This window comes from Lepeophtheirus salmonis, chromosome 10, assembly GCF_016086655.4.
Source record: "Lepeophtheirus salmonis chromosome 10, UVic_Lsal_1.4, whole genome shotgun sequence".
NCBI classification, from domain to species: Eukaryota; Metazoa; Arthropoda; class Copepoda; order Siphonostomatoida; family Caligidae; genus Lepeophtheirus; species Lepeophtheirus salmonis.
In genome coordinates this window covers 10,524,105-10,543,786 of record NC_052140.2, presented here as the reverse complement: position 1 = coordinate 10,543,786, position 19,682 = coordinate 10,524,105, and the positions used below count along the sequence as shown (strand labels likewise).

The following is a 19,682-nucleotide window of genomic DNA, read 5'->3' as shown; positions in this document are numbered from 1 at the left end:
AAAATAGTCCAAAGGATTAAGGTCGGGAGAGTTAGGAGGCCACATATCCTTGGTTACAACGTCATAACAGTTCTCGGTTAACCATTGCATGGAGATTTTGGACACATGGCAGGGTGCTGAGTCCTGTTGCCACATCCAGGGCCTGTCTCCGGCCACCCCTTGGATCCAGGGCAGAACCACCTTCTCTATAACATCCAGGTAGACCTCTGTATTGACCTTTAGGCCCGTTTCAAACATGTTGGGAGGCATAACATGACCTTCACTGCTGACCACCCCGAACACCATGACCATTGCAGGGAACTTAGTCTTCATTACCTTCCTCACATGGCTGGTGCAGGTGGCTATCCACCTGTTGTTCTGCTTGTTGACCTTCTGATCTTGACAGAAATTATTTTCATCAGAGAAAAACCACAGCATCCCGGGCTGCTTTGGGTGCTTGAGCTTGTTGTACTTTGCCTTCTGGGTCAAGATCTGGCCCACCTGCATCTTGTAGCTCCTGCACCTTAAATTCTCAGATACACAGTCCCTTATTGTTGTCTCATGGCAGCTCAGATCCCTCGCCATGCCTTCATGGACCTGGTAGGGTCATCCTCAACCATCTTCTTCACCTTGTCGACAAAGTCGGTGTCCCTGACCTTCCTGTCGGCGCCCTCCTCCTTGGGTGCCCTCTTTATGGTGTCATCAACATCCCAAGTGTCCTATAGCTTCTTACGGATACGCTGAACAGTCTGTAAATTCACTCCTAAGGTTGAAGCAATCGTTGAATTGGAGATATTACCTCCATTATTAACCAATACCATGACTACGGCGGACCTCGAAAGCTCCTCGTTCCACTTATAGCTCTTTATCTCCTCATATGATGAAGGCATGATGCTAACTGAACTACGTATCGTGAGCTGACGAGAATAGCTTTCCAATTTGGTAACCAGTTTTTATTTGATAATGTCGTCTTCAAGTTATCAAGGTTTAAAGTAGGCGACAATCTGATCCCCGCTCCCTGTAGATGTGTGTCTGAGCTCACTTAATCAATAATGTTGATTTAGTGGCAATGATAGCTTCCCGGAGGCAGCAGAAGTCCTGGCACCCACTGCCGATGTAGTCCTCTGCCATGGCGTCCCAGTGCTGGGTAATAGTGGCTTTGAGGACCTCAGTGATTGGATGCAAGCCTTCACCTCGACATGCAACCAGTAGGTGTAATCTAAAGGCTTAAGTGGCCAAAAGTGTCACAAAAGAGTTCAAAAGCACTCAAAGGACTCATTTAAAAGAGTCTTGCAACGGAGAAGATGGGTTTCTTTCATTGCTGGTGTCAAAAGTGGGATTTCCACCCTCACAAGGATCTTTTCACTCACTTCTTTGATATATCTCTGGACAGCCTAGTGTAAAACCCACGGATCTCTTACATGTGATCTCATGGACTTGAGGGGATTAGCCTGGCCTATTTTCTTTAGCTCGTCCACGTACAGTTTAGGCTTTTTGATAGAGCCATTCTTCTTCTCTAACAGACTTGCTGATGGCGTAGTGGGTGGTCCGGTAGATGCCCAATTGCTTGGAGGCGCGAATGGAAATTCGTCGATCACGTTCAAGCGTCATTTGCTCAACTTCTAAGAAGGAAGTCTAAGTAGAATATTTAAATTGATCATGACCTCAATTTTGATTTCTTTTTTTAAATCTAAAATACACTAGCTGTACCAAAAACCGTGTCAGCTTTTTTATCATAGTTCTCACGGTGGGATCTATGAGCAGTTAAGATAGGATTCTCCGTAAATTTGGTCAATTTTACGTACGTGTTTATATCTTAAACTTATTTTATGATTTATATGAACTGATAAAAGAAACTGAACTACAGTACTTCATACTATTGACTAGAAGTTCACAATTTTTTTTTAAATATGAGTAGTTTATAAAGCTAAAGCCATCATATTATTTTTTTTAATCTTATTCGATTTCTTTCATTCTTGAGAAGAGAACAGTCAAATGAATAGGTATAAGTATTGAGTCGTTACGTGTGAGTTTGCTCATGAAAAACGGAGAGTAACACTGATTATTTCTTGGAGTTTTATCTCCTATATTAATAAAGCAAAAAAAATCTTTTAGCCGGAGCTTAACTACTCCGGGCAATTCCGGGTACTACCGTAAATAATAAAATTTATTGGTGTGGGGCCGCTCCTTGAGTGTTGTAAAGTTTATTTCGCCCGCCCATCCTGTCAAGGCTTTTTACTTAAAAAATTTGGGGTCTCAAATCAGCGTATTGAGCCAAAAATTAGAAAGTTTTCCAACTATTTATGACTTTATATTTTTCTGTTAAAAATTGTTGCTTTTCAAAACGGTTGTTTCTGCATCTAAAGAGTTTTATGTTTGTATAATGATCAAGGCGTTTGATCCTTCTTTTTTACTAATAACATGTTCTTTAAAACTTAATATACTATATACATATATCTTAACATTTAAGGAAGAAAATAAAACACATAACAGCTACACTATTTTAAATACATAATGTATGGTCTTGCACATACTCAAAAATTACATAAAATGATTAATGCCTTTTAATTAAATTTAATTGAATCATCAATCTTGAAAGAAAAAAAATCTATTTAATACCAGCGTCTATTGAAAAATAGATTGAAATCTCTCTCCTGAGGGAGCGATATACATTTTAAGGCAGGGTTTTTTTTTTGTGACCTTTTTTTTTATTGCAAAAACTCTTGATAGCGAGACTCTTATATATATTATTGAATTGAACTTTATCGTTGCATTTCTAATTTATAATTACGTGATTGGAAATCATGAGTCAATCCATTCTCTATGGACTATGAGTAAGCTATAATTATAAGTAAAGATGGGATTTTTGTAAGAATAGGGGAAGAAGACCGGAGCAAAATGTATGGTATTACTGAATTAAGATTCTTGTTAATATCAAGATGACTGTTCTATGATTTTGGATGGTGGAAATGAATTCATGTTATAAAAAGGAGAAACTTTTAAATTTAAAATAGCATTACATTAAGTAAAAGGAAAATATGATTACTATATATAAACTCATATATGTTAATTCTAGGTATTATACATTTTAAATCAATTTACAGCAAAGATAGGGGAGAATTCTTCTTTTAGAAGGCGATGCTAACCCCCCTACTACCTATTAAATACTGAAGAAAAAAAAGAGCACACGCAGAAACCGTTTTTCCTTTTCTTATCGCTAAACTTAGTTTTTTCTTAACACAGATCCCTTCTTTACTAATGAGTAAATTTATATATATTTGTAATAAATAAACTACCTTTAAATCTGAAACATGAAACTGATTCAGATAGGAGATCAGGGAGTGGAACAATCAAAACTGTGATAGCTCCAAGGTTGGTCAAGGATGTCCGTCAAAAAATTTGGCAAAATCCAGGAAAATCGATACAAAAGCTGGCCCAGAATCACAATCTAAGTAGAAATACTATGACGAAGATTGTAAAAGATGAGGGTCAAACCTTAGAAAATTGAGTATTGTCATCTTTTGTCAAAGGGTGCCATTATAAATAGAAAGGAAAGAAACAAAGTTTTGCTCAACTGGCATGCAGAATGGCATAGCGATTGATTGTGATAAAAAGTTATTTATTTTAAGTCAGAAATTCAACAAGCAAAATGGTGAAGACATGTGACAGCATTGATTCCAGCCAAAAATTGCCTATAAAGTGCAAAAACCAGAGGCAATCATGGTTTGGAGCGCTGTGGCTTCAAAATCACTTATATTCCGGATTCCTGATGGGGTAAAAATTAATAAAAATGTTTTTTTATACATTTTAATGCCAAAAGTGAAGCACTGGATTAAAACAGCATTTCCACGTCAAGAAGTTTGCTTCACCCAATATTCAGCTTTTGGTGCCCACTCAGATCAAAACTGCTGTTTAAAAAAAAATCCAGCATTATTTACACGAGTCTATGTGGCCTTTCTCTTCAACATTTCAACAGTAACAACAGTGATATCTACATGTAACTTTTTTAATTGGAGAGGTTCTGTAGGGTGTTTTTGTAACTTTCCGAAAGAAAAAAATATAAACTTCATGAGGATCGAGTACCAAAAAAGTTCCGCTATGATCGAACTGCATTGTGCAGGACATTCTGCCCCTGACATCATCAGACTCCTGATGTACCCAAAAAGTAACGTCTACACCTTATTCAAGAGTTACAAAAACAAAGGTATGTCTTGTAAGTACCAAGAGCACCAGAAAGCAACAAATAAACAACAGTGATATCTACATGTAACTTTTTTAATTGGAGAGGTTCTGTAGGGTGTTTTATTGTTTTTTTTGTTACCCCAAGTTCCTGGCTGGGCTCAAGAATTCCAATCCTTGCCAAAAACTGCTCTATGCACCGCAGTACCATCTCCCGGACCATAACTGAGAACTTAGGGTACAAGAACTACGTCCTAAGAGTAAGACACCTGTTAACAGATTCATTTAAGCTCACCAGAAAGGCCAGGTGCAAGAAAATCCTGTCTTCATGCAGAATGTGAACAAAGAGATCTACTTGGAAGTGCTCAAGGATGTACAACCCCAGGATGGACAAAGTGGCTAGAAGAACAAGGTACACCATCTACCTAGACTCCGCAGGAATAGCTTAAGGACAATGTGCCTCATTTTTGGGACTTCAAAACCTGGTTCTCCAACTCTCCTGATCTGAATCCTTGGTATTATTACATATAAGGAAAGTTGAAGGGGGGAGTCCTGTGCAACCTACCTTGACACTGTGGAGGCCCTAAAGTCGTCATCAGTTCCGTGGCCAGCTTTAGAGACGATGCAGAGGTCTCAAAGTCCGTTCAAGCTTTCAGGCTCTGTGTGAAGGTTGTCCTTGAAGCAGAAGGACATATGGAATAAAAAATATTCAAAATGTATCACGCTCATTTTTTGTTAAACTATGTATTCTCCAGAACCATTCATTATGGATATTGGTGGCCTTAAACTGGGTCCAAATTTATCTTCAAGACTCTGTACATTTCAAGCTAATTTTCAAGTAAATCAAAAAAAAAAAAATGTTGTCCCAGTGACAGATTTTGCATTATTTTTTTATTTTATATAATGTTCTTTTCTTTTATTAGTATGAGCTTCAGCTAAATGCCGTCATTTTTAAATATGAGTTGACCTATATGCCTGTGAGATTTCATTCATTTTTAGATAAGTTGATCTTATACAACTCTACAAATACATTGAGCATGGCAAAAAATATGGATAAATAACTGTGTTGAGAATAGAAAAGGAAAAACGGTTTAAAGTATTAGGGTGACCACGTTAATTTTCGGTTTAAAAAATATATTAGAGGAGATCATGACGTGTCATTAAATTAGCCACGATCAGCTGTTACGAGAGGGGGAGAAGGAAATAAACGAGGATATTGGCAAAAAATTACTCCGACGTCGATGCTCAATTCTACTGAGGAGTCCAACAAGGACTTACAATTATAACTCATTGTGAATTTCTGTCTTTAATTAACACACAATAATGTTCAATCAAGTTTTGAATATAATAGAATGCAGAAGAATGCACCAATTGAAAAAAAAAAAAAAAAAAAAAAGGTTATCTAAAAAGTACACACGATTTGCATCTCTATTTCCATTCACTCACCAATGTGTTACTAATTATTATTTATAGTTATATATAAAATAGGGAGCGAGTCGAGCACCAAATGATGTTACTTTAATTTAAATCATCATAAAAACTTTGAGTAGGTTTTTCCAACATTTTGAAATTTGTAATTAAAACACCCCAACCTCCTCCACTTAATTTATTCTCCAAAATCATACCCTTAAAGAAAGAGGAGGGAAAGGTCATCTTTAGACTGATTTAACTCATAGACATTCATATTTACTTTTTGCACAATACATACTCCAGTAATGTACTCAACAAGGATTAGTATATCATTTCCTTTGATAACGAAGATTAAAAGGCTTATTAAGTAACATACCAATTTCTCTCAACAAGCAGTTTGATTCAAAAGATAAGGAGTATAATCTTAAGATGACATATACATATATATAGACTATTAATTGGGAAAGTTCAGTAGTATTAATTCCTTTTCATTAAATGATTTTGTGACTAACATCGATACATCCCTTGACACCTTCTACTTTTACTCTCGTATCACGCCTGTGGTAAAAGTAGTTGAGCTGAGATCTTGAGGCTTTATAAGGAGAAACTGAGCTCTCCAAACGGCGAATATGAGATATGTTTTCAACATAAAATTCGTCATAGCCAAAGCAGGGGGAGGGCTAAAGGGGTTGTGGTCCCTTCCCCCTAAATTAATGAATTTTTTATCCTTACTAGAGGATGTAATATTTGAATTTTTTTTTTTTTAATTTTAATATTTAAAAATTTAATTTAATTTTTCAAATTTTGGGGAAATAGATATGGATTATTGAAATTTTTCTCCAAAAAATTTTATAATAATAAATTTTTCTCCAAAAAATTTAATATCATAATTTTTTTCAAAAGTTTAAATATTTTGTGAACAGCTCAGGATTTTTGAATTTTTTTGCAAATAACTATTGATTTTTGAAAATTTTTGAGAATAACTATTGATTTTTGAAATTTTTCCTCCAAAAATTTTATATTGGAAATCTAATTTTATCATTTTTTTGACAAAAATTTCAATTCTGTGAAAAGCTCTAGCTTTTTGAATTTTTTTTCTCGAAATATTTTAATTTTATTACCCATTTTATTATTTCCATAAATAATTTTGGGCCATCATATAGAAATACAAATTTTTAGCTGCTCTTTCAATAGAATATTACAAAGGAATGTTATAACACAGTATCGAATAAAATATTATATAGATTTTAATATTATAAAATATATTTATGTAATTCATTTTAAAAATGGTGACGAAATAATATGACGGTGATAGTCTGGGAGTAAACAAGAGATATTTACGAGTTGGTATGATTGACTTATTTGCCTAACCACGAGGAAAGGTTGCGTGACATAATAAAGATAACCACGTGCCACTGTCAAAAGGGAAAGGAAAAATTTGAAAAAAAATAGCTAGTATTCTGAATTTTTGTCGTTGCAAAGTGTTAATTATTTTTAGAAAATATTTATTAGTTATTATGTAGGTACATTGAATTGATAATTTTATGACAATAAGAAGTTCACATAAATCATACAAGAATCAACTTTGTTCATAATATCATATGGCTGTTCAATCCCGCCTTACCATCTCTTAAGGAATAGTTCCTGCATGGATAAATGTTTTAATACGGATTCTTTTGTCTGGGGTACTATTGAGGTGTTAAGCTTGGGCACTATTCTGTTATAACATGTTTCGTATTGTTCTGGACATTGTCAACTTCAAAAAATTGAATTTATCTACAAGGACCCACCCTCTCTTCCGCAGAGTGGATTTGACAGCCTCATACACAACATTGGGGTCTCATTTAGACTTTTTTTCTAGAGCCGTTTCCTTCCTCATTTTAAGAGTGTAAATGAGAACTTGGTTGTTACTACCCTCATTTAGTTTTTTTCTTTACACAGATCCCTTCTTAATACATACATACTTAGAGTTGACATGTTTGAAATGAAACAGTTGATGCGTGTGCTCTTTCTTCTTTTTTGTTCATTATTTAATAGGGCGTGGTGCTGTTAATTTTTTCTTCTGAAGTAAGCATTCTCGCCCATCTTACGTGTAAATTGTATTAAAAATACATAATAAAATATTTGTAATACTTTCCATTCACTAATGTTATCTTAAATGTAGAAGGTTCTCTTCTTTAAAGCAGTTATTCATTTTATCCCACCAACATCAAATAACAGACAACTAATAGAACAAGGTTCTTAATTCAGAAGTATCATATGTCTTATTCTCGCCTTCTTCTTGGATATTTTTTCATTACAAAAATGTCAACTCTAGCAATAGAACATGACGGTTGTGATACATCCAAAGATTGGGGCCCTTTAACAAACAAATTAGAGAGCTCTCCCCCCTTTTTCTCCATCTTCTTATACAAAGACATCTTCATAATATATGTGTGTCCGCCGGTATGTAAAATTTAAAAAAACAGAAAATTAACGTCACCTTCACAATTTGAAGAATGTTTGAGAGGGGAGCAGCTTGATGTTATGACATTTTATTAGAAATAAACACAAATCCTACTCTTCATATAGGAAGGACATATAGGCTGGAATTACTCCAATATCGATCCTCAATTCTACTCCGAGTCCAACAAATGCCTACACTTATAACTCCTGAGGAGGAACCCCTCATTGCTACTTTTCGTCTTCCAAGCCTCATTCGCTAGTTATTACTTTATAGTAAAATGTTCATGGAATCGCAGGTTTAGAATGTTTTCTTAGGTGTACGGTACATTTTCATAAAACATAATCGTATAAGGACAATTCGTATAAAACATTTCCATATAAAGACATTTCCTATAAAAACAATATCGTATAAAACCATTCTGTATAAATTTATGAGGAAACTTTAATAGACTGCATGAATTGATTGTCATTTTGTACCCCGAATGTTAGGGGTATTTTTAAGTAGCGGCGATCCTTAAGTACCTACAAAGAGCCCCTAACAGCCCCTCAATTGTACCCGAAATGTTGTAGGTGTTTTCGAGTCCTCCTGGCTACCAAAACGGGATGCAACTTACCGCCAAAACTTTAAAAACAATTAAGAGTCCCTCAAACCCCCCCCCCATTTGTACACCGATTGTTTGGTGGTGTTTTCAGGTTCTTATTGACTTAAAATTATAATCTACTATATGTTCGGGATACAACTAGGGGCTAGTGAAGGGTTCTTAGTAGTTTCTTCAAGTATCAGTGGAGGGTTGTATCCCGTTTTGGGACCCTGTGGTACCCAAAAACACCTCCAACATTCGGGGTAAAATTTGGGGGTCGTAAGGTACTTCTAGTAGTTTCTTCAAGTGTCAATGGCGGGTTGTATCCTGTTTTGGGACCTGGTGTTACCCGAAAACATCCCTAACATTTGGGGTACAATTAGGGGAGGGTGAGGGCTCTTAGTAGGTTCTTCAAGTATCGGCGGTGGGTTGCATCCCGTTTTGGGATCCGACGGTACCCGAAAATACCCCCAAAATTCGTGGTACAATTTGGGGAGGGGGTAAGGGGCTCTTAGTAGTTACTTAAGTATTTATCGTACTCGAAAATACCTCCAAAATTCGGGGTATTTAATAACAATTCATAAAGTATAGGACCGTTTTCTCATAAATTTAAAGGAAAATGTTTTATACCAATTGTCCTGATACGAGTATGTTTTATACTATTACCATTTCCTTAGGAATGGGACTCAACTAAATTTAGTGCGAGTCCGGAGTGATTCTTCTCTGTTTTGTATTATTCATAAAAGGGATGATGAGGGCCATCTCAGTCTGGTACTGAATGGTCTGTTTTGTTTTTTTATGCACCTGCGTTATTTGGAAACTAAAAGGTTTGAAAGGTTTAAAAGCATGGGCAGTGTACTGTGATCTCCTGAATGTAATCCTTTTCTTAAAAACAAGTAATGAAAATCTCGTTTATTTTGCAAATAAGACACCAAATATCATTATGGATTCCTTACAATCTGAAGAAAGTTTGTGAAGAGAGCAACATGGCTGGAAATTTCGTTTGATCAGCTACAATCAACTTGAAGGGAGGAAGAAAATAAGGAAACAATCAACGGCATGAGCAAGAATTACTCCGACGTCGGACATTAATCCTACTCCGAGTCCAGCAAAGACTTTCACTTATTACTCCCGAAAATTTTCCCGAACTCTCGAGTTTCTTTCCATCCTTCATGAGCACACTTGCTAGTTATTTTACGTTTCTTTTAAAAAAAGGGCATTCTGTCAAATTATGGAGCAGAGCAAAAAATTTCCCCGAATTAAAAACTTTTTCCCAAAAAATTTAATTTTCTGTGAATAAATATGGATTTTTTTTTTTTTTTTTCAAAAAAATTTAATATTTGAAAAAAAAATTCAAAAAAAAAAATATAGTTTTTTGTAAACAGCTGTGGATTTTTCATTTTATTTATAAATTAACTTTTTGTGAATAGCTATGGATCTTTGAGAAAAAATTCAAAAAAAAATAATATTTGAAATTTTTTTCGAAAAAAAATTTTTTTTTGTCAACAACTGTGGATTTTGATTCTTTTTACAAAAAAAAAATCATTTTTTGTGAACAGCTATGGATTTTTGAAATTTTTTAAGCAAAAAAAAAATATTTTTATGAAAACAGCTGTGGATTTTTGTTCAAAAAAAATTATTTTTTTCGGAATAGTAATAGATTTAGATAAAAAAAGATTAATATTTTAAATTATTTTCGAAAAAAAAAATATTTTTTTGTGAATAGCTTTGGATCTTTGAAAAAAAATTCAAAAAAAATTAATATTTGAAATTTTTTTCGAAAAAAAAATATTTTTTGTCAACAACTGGATTTTGATTTTTTTTACAAAAAAATCATTTTTTGTGAACAGCTATGGATTTTTGAAATTTTTTAAGAAAAAAAAATATTTTGTTCTTTTTTTGTTCAAAAAAATTATTTTTGTCGGAATAGCAATAGATTTAGATAAAAAAAGATTAATATTTTAAATTATTTTCCAAAAAAAAAAATATTTTTTTGTGAATAGCTGTCGATTTTTGAAAAAAAATTCAAACTAAGGCTTAAAATAAAACAACAACATTACTACTCCTCTATTTTTGTATTATTTTAATCTAAGGTGATAATCATAAAATGAATAACATTCATTTTTGTGAATATATCATGTGTAAGAGGAGCTTAAAATATATTATTCCTCCTTAAAGCAAAAAAAAAAATACTAAAATTTAAGACTATTCATTATTTATGAACGGGATTTAATATTTAAAATAATATTTCGTAGGAAATACAGATACCATCATAAGTAGTCCAAGGTAGTTATGGCTGGTGTCCAGTCCGGTCCCATCCAGTCCCGCTTGTCGGTCCTTCACAGTGTTACCTACCTCCCTAACACAAAAAGTGAATTTTGTTATCAGATGTGGATTACCTCGTCTCGCTTGTTACGTCATGGATATTTAATAATTTATTATTTTTCATAAATAAACAAAGTACTTTTGATACAGGACAGGAATACAATTTCTTGATGATCCCCTATCGTTTATATAATATATTTACTGGTTATTAATAAATTTTGGCTATCATACATAAATACAAATGTATAGCTACATTTTCAATAAAATATTACTAAGCAATATTTAGGGGTAGGTAGTAATAGGTCATATTTTCAAAAACAGCTTGCCTGCCTTTTTTTTGGTGAATTTCACTCCAATTGTGAAAAAAAAAAATTGATCTTTTTTGTTTTTGCCGGTTTGCACCCCAAAAAAACTCAAACGAGCCGTAATTTCCACTAAAAATTCATTTTGCCACATTATTTTTCAATAAAATTGCACTTACACCCATTTTGAATCTGGTTAGTTATGAAAAACAGCACGAAGCTTTAACCAATCTGATCTCTTTGATTTCATTCTACAAAGAGAAAATCAGGTCAAACACATGAACGTTTGCTCGTAAGACCTTGTTGGACTCGGAGTATAATTGAAGATCGATATCGAAGTTATTCCAGCCTATATGGCCTTGCTTTATAAGGAGTGGGATTTATGTTTATTTCCGTCATCTCACTGCTACTTGCAGCTGATCCACGACAGCAAAGATCCTTAAAATGGTCAGAATTACAGAGTTGATTTTCGAGTTTGTTATATTATCACATACAGACAGGTCATATTTTAAACAACTACACTACAGCAACAGTATACAAATGTTGTACTGTTTGGCAAAACGGTCAACAAACATGTACAAAAATCCAGAGCTTGGGATCTTTTAGATAATAAATTGCAGGACTCTATTTTTTTAAATGTCAATCTTTTTTTTAAATTATTTTAAATGTATGTATTTAAAATAATATACAGCTGTTAGCCGGAACCAAAACCAGGTCCTGAGGTATTTCCCCCCCCCCTCCAAAAATCGACCATGCAAGAAATAAATATGCAGAGGCATGGGCCATCTTATGCCTCCTTATGTAGAACCACCACTGCCACCACTGTAATAAACAAATATGTTATATGACAATGTTTCTGTAGTTCTATGATGGATCTCTAAATAAAAATGTTTCTGATATTTGAAAGGATATTTTTTTTTTTTCATCTCAAACGGACAAGATAAGGAGAAATACAATCTAATATTGCATTTTATGCATTTAGCATGTCAAATAATTATGCAGACATTGATATGATTGATGGATACTTACATTGTAAATAGGTCTAACTGCTTTCAATGTTATGTAGACCGTGCGTCACCAAATCACAGAAAGATATTTAAAGCCAATTTTGATTTAAAAAAGGAATTTTTTGAGGTTTTGAAGAACACAAGTTTTAAAGTTCGGAATTTCAGGTTTCAACTGATATTTGTTTTGATCAAATCAGACAACAACAAGTGTTTGAAATGGAAGCAAAAAGACAACGAGTTTCCGACAGGAATACCAGTGCCCTCCATTTGTGAGATTGTCCCTTGCAGAAATACTCTTGCTATTGAGGCGAAGAAGAAGATCAAAGATGGGGAAAGTCTGGAGAGAACGCCCCAGTAGTAGATGACACAACAGAATGAGGACTGAGTAGTTTTTGGGGCAATTAAGGGACACCATCAAGGACAATACAACACAGGCAATGCGAAAACTTTTAGGAAACTTGAGTGTCTCAACCACAGTGCGCAGAGTTGTGGATATATGATCTCATATGTATGAAGAAAACGTCAGGTACATACTGAATCGGCCAAAATTAGCAAACTGAATAGAGTAAAACGGGGCATTCCAACTTTTGGTCCCAATCATCTCCTGACTGTGATTCACAAGATTATGGAATCGGAGGCTAAATGGAAAGTAGAGCTTGTACAAACCCCCACTCATCTGTCAACACCATTAAAGCTGATGTTGAGGAGAAATGGACTGACATGCTGGACGACAATGTTGTGAGGATCTGCAGGGTCTTCAGAGGCAGAATTGAGGCCATGAATGAGGCAGAAGGTGGACATTTTGATAGATGAAAGTTGAAGATGTAAATTATTATTTGTATTAATAATGATTTTTCTCCCACTAACTCCGCAATCTCGACGAGAAATTGGACTTCTAAGTTTTTTCCATGACTTGACGACGCAAGCTGTATATTTAGAGAGTCATGATAAGAGAAGCGTCCCAGTCCGGGCTGACAGTAGATTTGAGGGCATCGGAGTTTGAATGCAAAAGGTGTGGTCAAAAGTGTAAAAAAAGATTTCAAAGAGTCTTGCAAAAGAGGAGATGGCTATCTTTCATTGCTGGCGTCAAAAGTAGCTTCTCAACACTCACAGGCCTCACCCACCCACTTTTTATAGCTCTCAGGACAATTTGGTGTGAAACCCAGAGATTTCAATGGGCCCTCGTGGACTTGAGGGGATTAGCAACGGCTGTTTTATTTCATTCATCCGGGTTCAGTTTGGCCTTTTTGACAGAGCCCTTCTTCCTCTCAAACGTTTTGAATTTGCTAACGGCATGGACGGTGAACCTGGAGACACCTCACTGCTTGAAATGGTGTAAATGGAAATTTGTCGATCACATTCAAGTGTCATTTTCTCGACTTTTACGTAAGCTAAAGAACATGGGTTTGTTTAGTTTTGTGACTAATTGCTTATGCTTTAATATATCGAAATATGGTTTAATTTCAATCACTCAACCTCCATTCAATTATTGAATTAGTAAGTGGTCAGATTTCAATGGACCAGTCCGTTATAACGATATTACTTTGCAAAAGAATTAATAACGTATATAAACACTGGGAAGATCAACTAATTCTGAGCATATATTTTTTTCTTTCTTTTTTTGATCAAAGATGGTATAAGATACAAAAAAAAAGGTTATGAATAATTACAATTTATTTTGAATGCACAATAAATTAAGGTTGTTTTATTAGGGGTTCAATTTGATATTAGTTACTTATTCATTTGAGATTTAAAAATCATTCATTAATCTTGTAAGGATATTACAAATATGGTAAATTAAAGAAAAAGAAGCTATATAATGCATTAATTTATGTAAGCTTATAAGCTCAACTACAAAACCTAGGTACTTATAACACTATGTTTATAAATGCATGGTACAGCTACTTACACATGGGCTGAAAAGTCCCAAAATTCAACGCATAGTTGGTGTACTTTTTTTAAAATTCACCTCATTTTCAGTTAGTACTAACTTCCAAAATACTGCTATCAAAGTTTATGAGCACACATGAATTTTCAATCAGGTTTTGAATATAATTGAATCTATTTAGGAAAGGATGTTCAAAACTGAGGCATTAAATAATAATGACAACTTTTAAGGAGAAGAAAATTCATTATTCAGATTACCAATTCCAAAAAAAATGGGGCACCTAAAAAATACGCAGGATTTACATCAGTATGTCTGAGCCTACTTTTATTTTTTCGAAAACAATGGATCAAAAACAACTTCTTGATGTGAAAAAATATCGTTTAAGCTAAGCAATGGCTTGAAGAGTGCTGACTATAAATATGATCGTAGAGACACCAATGATACAGATGCCGTGGACGTCCAAATGCAACGGTAACAAAAAAAAACATCAATTAAATCCACAAAATCGTTTTGAATCATCAGAAAGTGAAGTTACGTGGGTTAGCTGACTTTATAAAGATATCCAATGACGTGTTGCCTACCTTTTTATTGAGCAATCATGAGAAAGCTTGGTTCAAAGGGGTTACAACGTTGCTCACATCTTGTCAAAAAGAAAAACGTGCTAATGATTCTGAGCAGATTTGCCCATGTTTAAACGTAACAAGCCGGAACTCTTGCTTCGATATGTGACAATGGATGAAACATGGATCAATTATTTCTCTCCGGAATATAAACGATCATCATCTGAGTGAACAGCAACTTGGGTGAACCTCGTCCAAAATACACAAAAACACAAAAATCAGGTGGAAAGGTTAAAGCCTCACTATTTGGTCATAAGGTCAATAATAATTTAGGGAAAATTGAGAGAAAAATTCTAAATATGAAAGAAAAAAATTATCTTTAATCAATCGTCTACTCAGAAAATTAAATATATAAGTAACAGAGATTACTATATTAAATTATTTATCATTTGACAGTGATTGAAAAACAAGGTAATGAAATAAGCCATTAGAGATAGGACTTTAATTGATTAAAAGTATTTGAAAGAAGAAAGGGGGGAATAAATATAACATCAAAAACTATTACGTATATCTTAGAATTACATCTAGAGATTGAAGTACAGGGGCGTTCAAAGGTATTGGGGGGAATTTTTAAAAAAAAATTCAAATAAATATTTATTCTTTGGAAAAAAAGTTCGAAAATCTATAGAAATTCAGAAAAATATTAAATTTTTGGAAAAAAATTTGAAAAGTTAAATTTTCAAATTTAACCATGATAACCTTTTTTTACATAATATTAAAGAAAATATTAAACTATTGTGTGTCAAAATTGAACCAACAAATAGAAAGACTTACGCTATATAAAATTTTTATTATTCTAATACCTAGTTTTTTTATATAATTGACGCTAAAATGTATGAAAAATATGTTATTACATAGTTATACAATCTTATTTCCAAAGCGTAGACGATAAATTAACTATTTGAAAGTAAATAATAAGATACTTTTTTCTAATTATCCTACTTTTTTCGTCTCTAATCGATCAAAAAAGAATAATAATTGTAAAAACCCAAGCATTTTTAAAGATTTTCAGTACATTTTAAATTGATTTAACTCAAATATCATTATTTATCATTGGCATCAAGTGGTATCCGGTATCCAATACAAGTGTTATGTCTTTTTTGTATTCATAAAGTCATTTAAAGAAGTTTAATCAAAATTTATTGGAAATTTGAACATATTATGTAGTATTTATATCAATTTTGACCTCCCAAGATGGCGTCTTCTTCAATTATCGTACAATTTATGACGTCAGTAGAGCATTTTTAAGTAATATGTACTAAAAATACCTCAATATGGGTAGATTTGTAGAATTACTATTTTCCGATCAATTAGAGGTTGTAGATTTCTATCTACAAAACGGAAAATACATTATATAACGATTTAATAACATTTCTAATACATTTTAGAGTCATATATATAATAAAACAAGACAATTGAGCGATAACATTTAGATAGAGAGTAAGGCATAAGTCCTTTTATTTGTTGGTTCCATTTTGGCATCTAATACAATTCATTTTTTCCTTAATATGTTTAAAAAAGTGGCTTCATTTTTATAAAACATTGGTTGTGTAGAACCCCAAAAAAGAAAGGACATCCAAATTGTGATGTTAATGAAAATGTTCTATTATGTTAATAATAAGACCTGATATAAATATTTAAGTACATTGAATGGGTGAATTACATTGATTTTGTACATATTATATTACTAATAATTAATTCAGCCTTACCATTACAGACCATTTAATCACTTTCGAAGTCATCATCGTATATTCTTCTACAATATCAGCTAAGTAATATAGACCAGCGGCTAAAATTCATTAGGAGTATTAATTAATCAATGCATAAAACATTTATAAATTATAATTAACTTATAATTACATACCTATCGTCATCACAGCAAGAAATATGTGAAGCATAGTTGAAAACCAGGATAAATAATACAAAAACCACATTTTAATTTAATAACTAAAACAAGTCCTTATTATAATTATTAATTATTATGGATCTATTGACTAATATTTATCCGTCTAGAAAGTAGGTCCAACTCAATAGCAAATCTAAAACGTCAAACATAAAAAATCAAATAATAAAATTGTCCATTAACGAAGATAACTTTGTTATTATTGATGTTGGAAGACCGAAAAAACAAAACAGGGGTACCATATGAATATTAAAATGATTGTAAATAAATTAAAATATTGTTTTAAAATAAGAAAGGATTCCTTATAGGGTCAGTCTTTGCAAATAACTTAAATAACATTTTTAGGCTACAAAATATTCAATCAGTTTCCATCATTGCAAAATGTAACGTAAATAAAATGGATGATGTATTTTATTTATTATGTAATAATTATAATAATATACTGTTAAAATCTGCGGAAGCTTTGAATTGACTCACGCAAATTATTTTACTTTCATCATTGACATAGTATTTTTGGCTATAATATATACGTACAACTCGATTGATTTATATTTTTTATGAATATATTCTGAAGATATGATTCGGACAAAACTATTAAATAATAAATATAATGATTAAAGTTCATTTATATGTATGTTTTGAAAAATGTTAGAATAAGAGGATTGATATATAAATATGGTTCATACTATTATACTGTTTAATCATTTGTGAATGATGAATATATCATAATTCTTGTAATGAAAAATAACTCATACATTTAGATCCTAAAAAATTATCATGCACGTGACCGTATGACATTCTGCATAAAGTTGATCACTACAATACTATTTCAATGAGTTCTAATATCTGGAAGTGGACAAGCTTCAATCACGCAACCTGTTTTGTTGAAAAGCATTATTTTCAACTTATAAATTCCACTTGGTGAACTCATATGATTTTTGTACAATTATAAGGCTATAATATTTGTCGTAGTTGTAATTTTATGTTCACTTCACGTGTTATTTTAAGTATTAAATTTTAATTCTCAGTCCCTTAAGTAATAAATAAACATCAACCATTTCATTTAAACTACACACATCTAAAAAAAATTATTCTTAATATATAGTTTGGGATAATATTTTGTGATTTTGGAGCTAAATCCAAGTATTTGAATTATGTAACACCAAATCAATTTGACTCGACTCCACCAAATTTATTATCTAAAGATCAATCTAATGAATTATTTGAATGAAACTTACTACATACTGATCTAATACAAACAAGAATTGAAGTGGATACTTTACTTTTAATGGACAAATTCATCAGTTTAAATAATTAGTTTTATGATATGTTGAACGTTTACGTTAGAGTCCCCTTTAATATAAATCTAATTTGATTAAGAATTGTATACATTTAATCTGGAACAAACTTTTGGGGTTTAAAATACATATAATCACAATGTGGAAGAGTTGCCTAAAATACGACGTAATGGTCAGATAAAATTACAACTACCAAAAATATTATAGACTTATAATTATAAAAAGTTCATATGATGGAGATCATCAACTGAAATGTATCATCAAAAAATTTATCACCAACAGGCTGCGTGATGAAAGCTTGTGCTCCTCCAGAAAAGAAGAACAGTATTAGAACTCATTGACTATTGATTGAATAATGTAGGATATTTCTTTCTATAGTTGTAGTTCACATAGAGGCCGCTTTTACGGCTTATAGCTATATTTTAGTGTGTGGAGGTTGTGTGAGTATATTAGGAAACGGAAATAAAACTCATTCTTTCTCTCTTTCTTTCCTTTTCGAGTGAACGTGGACAACGAAGGTAAGTCCCGGGTTTGATCTCCAATCCATCAATATTCTCACTATCCCCACCTTTTCAGCAATCATGCCAGACAAGAAGCTTCCGGCCGTTCCTGAGACCGTTTTGAAACGCCGTAAGAGGCTCGCAGAAAACAGAGCCACTCGTGCAAAGGCCGTCATTACCTCAAAGAAGACTCGTCACGCTAAGAGAATCGATGTTTTCAAGAGAGCCGAGAGGTACGTGAAGGAGTACCGCAACAAGGAGGCTGATGAGACTCGTCTTCAACGTGATGCCAAGAAGGAGGGTGGTTACTACGTTCCATCTGAGCCTAAATTGGCCTTTGTCATGAGAATTCGTGGTATCAACAAGGTTGCCCCCAAGGTACGCAAGGTGCTTCAACTCTTCAGACTTCGTCAAATCAACAATGGTGTCTTTATCAAGTTGAACAAGGCAACCATCAACATGCTCCGTATTTGTGGTAATTGAATCATCAAGTCTTGGGATCATTCCCGCTCATGATTTCTTTCCTTTATTCCAGAGCCCTACATCACCTGGGGATCTCCCAATCTCAAGTCCATTCGTGAATTGATCTACAAGCGTGGGTTCGTCAAGATCCAAGGAAAGAGGATCCCCATCACGAGCAACACTCTTATCGAGTCTGTGTTGGGCAAGTACAACATCATTTGTGTTGAAGATTTGATCCACGAAATCGTCACTGTGGGACCCAACTTCAAATATGCCTCCAACTTCCTATGGCCATTCAAATTGAATACTCCAACCGGTGGATGGAGAAAGAAAACGAACCACTTTGTCGAAGGAGGAGACTTTGGATGCAGAGAGGACAAGATTAACCCACTCTTGAGAAAAATGGTCTAACCTTGTTTCCCTTTTCATCTTAAATATATAGAATAAATATGATTCTAACATACTGTCAGTTAAAAGTGTTTTTCTTTGTGATAATATATTGTTATGTTAGAGCTCATCCAATTTTCTCAGTGAAACTAATTTAGTTCTCTTGGTGAGACATATTAATCGCTGTTTGTACTAAGTTGTTTTTGTTGTGGAGTATACTATTATGTATCATAACCGTGGAGGGATCTGTATCTCATTCAAAGTTTTACATTTGTTATCTATGTACTTCTTTATGAGTTACTTAGGTACTCGTCCTTCGTACTTTTGGCCTTGCTTCTTTTTTTACTAAGATTCGTTGCAATAAATTCATCTCCGACTAGGTTTGTTCAACATATC

General features: G+C 33.3%; 2 protein-coding genes across 2 annotated transcripts in view; one reads left to right on the top strand and one right to left on the bottom strand.

Moving 5' to 3' along the window:
* Nucleotides 1-17,114, bottom strand: part of LOC121125310 (protein TEX261) — a 49,174-nt gene extending 32,060 nt beyond the window's left edge. Inside the window, exons 1-2 of the mRNA XM_040720473.2 lie at nt 16,601-17,114; nt 16,446-16,525 (exon numbers count right to left, since the gene is read on the bottom strand). Of these exons, the coding sequence (XP_040576407.1) occupies nt 16,446-16,525; nt 16,601-16,670 (150 nt within the window). The 5' untranslated portion in view covers nt 16,671-17,114. The remainder of the gene's footprint in view (nt 1-16,445; nt 16,526-16,600) is intronic.
* Nucleotides 17,115-18,267: 1,153 nt separating this feature from the next.
* RpL7 (ribosomal protein L7) lies at nt 18,268-19,363 on the top strand. Its single transcript, XM_040720412.2, has 3 exons — nt 18,268-18,455; nt 18,514-18,912; nt 18,973-19,363. The coding sequence occupies exons 2-3, from the start codon at nt 18,519-18,521 to the stop codon at nt 19,308-19,310; spliced, it is 732 nt and encodes a 243-aa protein (XP_040576346.1). The 5' UTR covers nt 18,268-18,455; nt 18,514-18,518; the 3' UTR covers nt 19,311-19,363.
* The last annotated feature ends 319 nt before the right edge of the window (nt 19,364-19,682 follow it).

Excerpts from the sequence above, each read along its gene's own strand:
- RpL7 (XM_040720412.2), top strand. The coding sequence starts at position 18,519 with ATGCCAGACAAGAAGCTTCCGGCCGTTCCTGAGACCGTTTTGAAACGC. Across the intron at positions 18,913-18,972 it reads CAACATGCTCCGTATTTGTG|AGCCCTACATCACCTGGGGA; the intron begins GTAATTGAATCA and ends CCTTTATTCCAG.